Below are 7,397 nucleotides of genomic sequence, written 5' to 3'. Positions count from 1 at the left end.
CTAACATCAGTTACTTCTTTCAGCGCGGCTGGAGGCTTCACTGGAGGTCTTGAAAAATACAAGACAAAAGTGGTGATTGACAGCAACGGCACAGTCACGTGGTTTGCAGCGACACAGTTCACTTCCTCCTGTAAACTTAATATCCGCTTTTTCCCATTTGATGAGCAGCACTGTTACTTAAAGTTTGGGTACGTAGCAGATGATTAATCCACCTTCATCTTTATGAAGTAACTTAAATTGACATTCAATGCTACAAGCCAAATTTTTCCTTAATGGAGAGGTTTTCAGTTGAGTTTCGAAAGTTATCTCGAGGGCGCATTGATTTTGCATAATAACGCCAAATTTTCGGCCAGTCAGACATCTTCCCTCGCTAACAACCGGTTGTACGTATGTGCGTTACGTTATCATTGGCTCGCCAGATTTTTTGCCATTGTTTTGGTGCAACAACGTAAATGAAAATTTCAAACTGGTTATGGTTTCGTTGTAATAACTCCCTTGCTTACATCAGGCAAGATTAGGTCTGCAACCCTGCGCGAAGGGTTTTTTGGCATTGTTCCACGACTTTGAGTGATGCTCAAAATATCATTGGCGCATCCCTTGCATTTGAATTTTCATTTCAGATCGTGGACATACAGCATAAAATTCCTGGACATGTACACAACCCAAACGAAAGCTGAAATGTCCTCCTACATTAAAAATGGCGAGTGGGAAGTTTTGGATGTTCCCGTTAAGAAAAACAAGTTGTACTATCAATGCTGTCCTGAAGCTTATGCCGATATCACCATCACCATCCACATGAAACGAAAGGTTCTCTACTACATCTTCAACTTAGTCATACCCACAACTATCATCGTGACCTTCATTCTCGTGGGTTTCTGCCTTCCACCAATAACTGGCGAACGAGTGACTCTCAACATAACGGTGCTGTTGACCATGACCGTGTTTCTGAACATTGCTTCGAACACGCTTCCGTCAACGTCCGATGCCATTCCTTTACTCGGCGATTACTATCTGATTTTGATGATACAAAACTGCTTTGCTATATTGGCCACGGTCATCGTCTTGCGATATTACTACGCCGGTCCAGTGCGCATGCCTGAAACTTTGCGAGTCATAATAAACGAGTGGATAGCGTCGTGTCTATTCTTCGTCATCACCAAGAAGCCAAAAGGAAAGGGAATCAGTCAGTGGTGTGGAAAACAATCCGACGAGGCCTGCTTCGAATACGAACAGACGGGACATTCGTACATTGTACACAACGGAAACGATACCATCGAGGAACATATTGCTTTGATCGAACTACCCCCGAAAAGCCTGATCCCGCGAGAAAACGGGACGCTAGTCAAACCCCAGCGCACTTCGAGCGATGGATCGCCGACCAAATCAAAAAGCGAACCAGCCATTAACGTATCAGGGGAATCTTCGAGGTCCGGTGGGTCAGGAGGGCAGGCACGAAGAAGGAAGCTCTCATTAGCCCCGAAACGAAATAATGGACTGAATACCGTACAAAATAGAGTTGTTGAGGGGCTACATGTTCTGACCCGTCGAGTTAAAGATGAGAACGAGAAAGGTGATATTGCAGAAGAATGGGAGTTCGCCGCTCTTGTGCTTGATCGCCTGTTTTTTGTCCTGTTCTTTCTGTCTAGTCTGGCGCCTCTCATGGTTTTCTTCTTGGTTGCACCGCCTTCAAAACCCAGTTTGGTCGAACCCCAGTAACAGGCAAGAAGCAATGAAATTAATTCTCATAAATGCCTTGGCTTCTTTTAAAAACTTAACTTTAAACCTTGAACTTTTAAGAATAAAAGCAGACGGTGAGGCACGACACTCCCGAACACAAGGTTTTCGGCAGATTTTTGTTACAAGTTTCGCTTTCATTTTGTTATTCTTTTACGAATGACCTGAGAATGAAAAGTGATTGCAAAGCACGAGGATAACGAGGTGTTCGAAATACAAGTGTATCTTCTACAATTCAGTAACAAATGTAATGAACATAAAAGAAGCGGAAAACCTTATTCCTGTGCAGTCATTTACTGACTGCATGAAAGTGCGCCCTTCATATTAGCTGGCCGTTAATAACACGTATGTGTGTGTGTGCGCGCGAGAAAGAGATAGATAGAGAGAGAGAGAGAGACACCCAACAGTACAACCTCGATTTTCAGGTTCTCTCTTTTTCCCTGGGAACGCCGGAGTTTGCAATGGCATTCCTCACGATGCACCGATCGCGAAGCCACGAAAGAATTCTTACGGTCCATTAATTCAGCCTTTTGGACTTCGTAGGTAGGTAAAGTCTGCTTACAAGCCAAGTGGCCCATTAGGCCGGAGCATATCCCGGTTTCTTTTGCATAAAGCGACTAAGAGTATTTCTACTCCCCCCTGGATGGGATACCAGTCCATCGCAGGGTTACCCCCAGCATTAAATTCGCCGGTGCCTCTCTCCACCCAGGTGTATAAATTGGTACCGTGAGAGTGAAGTGTCTTGCCCAAGAACACAACACAATGTCCCCGGCCAGGGCCCGAACCGGGATCACTCGCTCAGGAGTCGAGCGCACTAACCATGAGGCCACCTCGCCTCTCACAATGACTTCGTGCGGAGAGAAAACAAAACAGGCATTTGAAGCTTTTTTTGACAGCCAATCCGTGCACCCTTCTTGTTTTTATATGATTAATGTATGCTAAGACTCGCGGCAGCCATTTTACGAAAAACAACGAAACGAATTTTTCAGTTCATTCAAAGATCCTAACATAACACTTTCTTCATGGGTCAATTCGTAATTTATTCCTAAAATTTTTGGGAGGAGAAAATTCAGATCTTGTTACTTCGAAAGTCGCAGCTCATGCGTTACGAAAGGCTTGAGCTGACTCTTTGATTGGTTAAGGGCACGGCATTGGACTCGATTCAACAGCAAACGGTTATAAATATTACCACATCACACCTGTTGCAAAAGAGGATTATTGTATTTGCTGGCTATTGATAAAACTATGCTATTAACAACTGAAATGACAATGCATGCAACGAGACACCAATCTCCTTTTCCATAAAAGATATCATTTAATAAGATGCGTGACTTTCGCATTCTGAGAGATTCTACAAATATAATACAAATATATTATTGCGAAATTTCACATTTGATGGCATAAAAAAGAACTGAAATATACTTTACAGCAATATATTGTTTGAGGCAAAATACGTTTAAAACAGTCGATGCTGAAATTATGAAAGAATGTTTAAAACTATGCAACTCTTTAAATCATGATTTTTGTCCGTGTTATTTACAAGTTATTCACAAGACTGTACAGGAATGTATGTATTAATTGTAAAGGAGATTTCCTGGATAATGTACTCTTTCATCTGCTTATCTAAATGTATGCCTAGCATCTTGAAATAAAGTATAGCCACATAAGAAAATTACGAGGACTTCCAGGAGAGTGGTCCCTGCTAATGTTTCCCTGTTGCGGCAATCCCGATAGGGTTAGGGTAAAAGGTGACATGAATTTTCTTAATCGCGAATTATATGGTGTATATATTAATGTATGTAGAATGAGTAAGAGAAATAAATTAACTGATCTGTGTAGAACAGCGCTTTCAAATTGACCAACCCATCCTCCAGCCCGAATTTATCTGATATACACAATTGCCAATTTGCTCTGAATTGACTGTTATCGTAACTTAAGTCACTGTGTCCTAACACTTGTGGGAAATGGTCATATTTGTTTGGAAAAGATAACCCAGGTGTATGGGACTATGGGACTTGAAACCTAGGAATGTCGACCTAATTTTATACCCGTCAACCTAACCACTTCACTACCACCACCGCTAGCTGCTCAGGGAACAATATTTTAAACACTATTAATTTGATACATTTAATTGCTACATTATCACTCCCGCAAACAATATCAAAACACTGCAAAAGGTCGGGTTACCAAACTTCACGACAAAGCTAAACATTTTTTAAAATCAACAGCCTACGCCTTATTTACCTAGCTTAAGCCTAATTACTCTTCAGCAATAATATTCTCTGGGAGAATACCAATAAAATCTTTTTTAAGTAGGAGCGGTTTAGTTCTTGATCTTCAGTGGCTGTGAAGCAGAGTGAAGCGGGTGTCTTATAGAGTTTGAAACTCCGGGGTTTCAAATCCTATCCACGGGTATGATTTTGCTACCACAAGTTCCTGGGACACAGTTGTCCGAATTTATTGATGTAACACAATTCTGAACAATTAGCAATTGTGTATACCAGATAAATGCATGGGAAGCAAACCATCCTGCAGGAGAACCGCTTCAGCAGCCATTGTTCCTCTCCTTCTGCACCAAAGCTTTGCTGCAGAAACGGGCTCTTCAAGATGGGAGAGATGAGAGATGCCAACATAGTCACCCTGTACTCAGACACCAGGAAAGGGTGACCGTAGTGATTGCAACAACTATCGCGGCATCTCTCTTCTGAGCATCGTTGGGCAAAGTCTTCGCTCAGTATGCCTTTGTAGACTCACCTTGACGCGCCTGCAGACGGCAAACTCTTCCTTGCTTCGCGCCAAAACCAAGTCACAGTGTGGCTTGACAGCCGGGAGGTGCTGTTTGTGACGACGCTTCTCCCTACGTCTCAGTGCAGGAGGGTGTCGAAAGCAGCAGCAAGCTGTCCCACGCCTGCAAGGAGTTTGGGCTAACGATCAGCCTCAGGAAGACCAACATCCTAGCGCAAGGTGCTGAGCCCCCCCCCCCCCCCCCCCCCCAATCATCACCATCGACAACACGGAGCTGGAAGTTGTGAACACCTTCACCTACTTGGGCTCCACCGTGTCAAGCTCAACTTCGCTTGATGCTGAGATCAGCCGCAGGATCGCCAAAGCAGCTGCTGTCATGGCCAAACTCAACAAGCGAGTGTGGGGCAATGACCTGTTGAGCGAAAGGACCAAGATGTGCGTCTACCAAGCTTGTGTCCTGTCGACTCTCCTTTATGGAAGTGGGTCGTGGAAGACCTATGCCAGACAAGAGCGGAGACGGAGACTTAGCGGACGGGACGGGCTTACTACAGTTTTACTACCGAAAAGAAAAAGATCAAGGTTTTGGAATCTGTGAAATTAAAGCAACAGGAAGTATCTTCTGAAGTGTTAGTCACTGCAATTGATGAAAAATGTATTAAATTAATTTTGTATTTTTAAATTACCGAAAAAAAATGCAAATCAGGGGAAAATGCTAAACATAGTGACCGAGCTCCTGGAGGGGGGACTGGAAACTAGACACTTCAAAGGCTTTTTTCTCGAAACCAGCCGTACAACCCCACCTCAAAATTTCAGGATTTCCGAAAGCGAGAAAAAAATAATTATGTAGAGAAATAAATAGTTAAATCTGCCAGACAGGTTTTTTCACAAATGACAAAAACGTCGATTTTCGTCTATTTTAATAATAACTGAAAAAAAAACTGTCTGATAGAACTTTTTGAAAAAATGTTGACGGTTTTGTCTACATGTTTTTACTAATTCGCAAAATTTTAACCCTGGTTGTACGGCTAGGTTTTGAGAAAAAGGCCTTTTTGAAATGTCTAGTTCCAGTCCCCCTCCAGGAAGTCCGTCACTATATTTAGCGCGTTTTCCCCTGATTTGTATTTATTTGTTAGGTAAAATTACATTTTACATCAATTGCAGTGACCAACACTTCACAAGAGACATCATTTTGCTTTAATTTCACAGATTTCAAAATTTTGATATTTTTTTTCTTCGGATAACTGTAGTAAGCCACCTTAACGGATTCCAACTTCGCTGCCTTTGGCGCCTGCTGCACATCAGGTGGCAGGACAGAGTCACCAACACCGAGGTCCTGAGCGCGCTGGCTCATTGAGCATGCCATCACTGCTCATTCAGCGACGCCTTCGATGGCTCGACCATGCACATCGCATGGAGCCTGACCGCCTGCCAAGAGAAATCCTTTATGGAGAACTGCGGGAGGGCGTCCGTCGCGTGGGTCGACCGCTGCTGCGCTACAACGACGTCATTAATGGACACCAGTGCATGGGAGGATATCGCCAAACACCGAGATACGTGGCGGCAAAGTGTCAAAGCGGGGGTTTCAAAGGCGGAAGCGCGAACACTAGAGTCCTGGCTACATGCAAGGGAAACGGCGAGGAAAGAACGCGCAGCCTCTGCGCGCGATTCCACAAGGCACGTCTGCGCCACCTGCAACAGAGACTGCCACTCCAGGATCGGGCTACACAGTCATACAAGATCCTGCCCAAATACCCAGCGCTAACCAGCGCCTCTTCGAGACGAGGATGCCACTAAAATAGTACGCACGATTTTCTTGTAATGACCGGGCATTATGAAAATGTTTCTCGGCTCGACGACTCTTTTGAGTCCAGACTAAAACCTACGAGCGCGTGGGCGAAAACAACAAAAAAATATGGACAAAGTACAACTAAATTTTCAATAACTGAAAGAAAAACTAGCATACAGATACTTCTTTAGTATGAGTGACGAAGAGAGCCACAGCGAGAGCAAGTTTTAATATCCAAAGGACGAGGAACATGCCAAAACTGAGCAGAAAAAGGCATATAATAAATAACGTATTAATCTCGTCCTTTCGGTCATTACAGGGAAATCCCAGACCTCGACCAGGGTGTATTGACCGGCGATAGAGAGGTCAATACATCAAGGCCTCTGTCTGAGATTTCCCTGTAATTACCTCACTCTCGGTTAATAAGTGGTATTTAATGCGTGTGTAATCGACAAAGGAGAAGAAGAGAAGCCAAAGAAGGAAAGTCTACTCTACGTTCACCAAGTTTTTATTTCTACTGTTTTTGCGTGCCCACTTCTCTGCATTGTGATTGGCTTGTTCTTCCGCTTCTGCTTCCGTCTTCGACAATCTATTTTTCACTGGATCTTAAGCGACGGAACCGTAAGCGGAATCGGACGGTAGTTTTCACTAAGTCACATGTGCTTATGACTGCGCTTACGACTTCAGGCACGGTTTTGAGTTATTGTCCGCGTCCACCGTTTTGGCAGTGTGCCAGGATTCCAGCGTTTTTAGTTCACGATAGATGCCCTTGTCGATTACACACGCATTAAATACCACTTATTAACCGAGAGTGAGGCCATTACAGGAAATCTCAGACAGAGGCCTTGATGTATTTGACCTCGCTATCGCCGGTCAATACACCCTGGTCGAGGTCTGGGATTTCCCTGTAATGACCGAAAAGACGAGATTAATAAGTTATTTATTATATGCCTTTTTTTGCTCACTTTTGGCCTGTTCCTGGTCCTTTGGATATTAAAACTTGCTCTCGCTGTGGCTCTCTTCGTCACTCATACTAAAGAAGTATCTGTATGCTAGTTTTTCTTTCAGTTATTGAAAATGTAGTTGTACTTTGTCCATATTTTTTGTTGTTTTCGCCCACGCGCTCGTAGGT

At 43.6% G+C, this 7,397-nt stretch overlaps 1 protein-coding gene across 1 annotated transcript in view; it reads left to right on the top strand.

The window, feature by feature from the left end:
- LOC137990801 (neuronal acetylcholine receptor subunit alpha-7-like) overlaps positions 1-3,657 on the top strand; it is a 12,603-nt gene extending 8,946 nt beyond the window's left edge. Inside the window, exons 8-9 of the mRNA XM_068835904.1 lie at positions 24-188; positions 621-3,657. Coding sequence (XP_068692005.1) covers positions 24-188; positions 621-1,716 — 1,261 coding nt within the window. The 3' untranslated portion in view covers positions 1,717-3,657. The remainder of the gene's footprint in view (positions 1-23; positions 189-620) is intronic.
- The last annotated feature ends 3,740 nt before the right edge of the window (positions 3,658-7,397 follow it).

The sequence above is a fragment of the Montipora foliosa genome, chromosome 2, assembly GCF_036669935.1.
Source record: "Montipora foliosa isolate CH-2021 chromosome 2, ASM3666993v2, whole genome shotgun sequence".
Lineage (NCBI taxonomy): Eukaryota > Metazoa > Cnidaria > Anthozoa > Scleractinia > Acroporidae > Montipora > Montipora foliosa.
The sequence above is the reverse complement of the archived record's forward strand: the minus strand, read 5'-3'. Positions and strand labels throughout refer to the sequence as shown.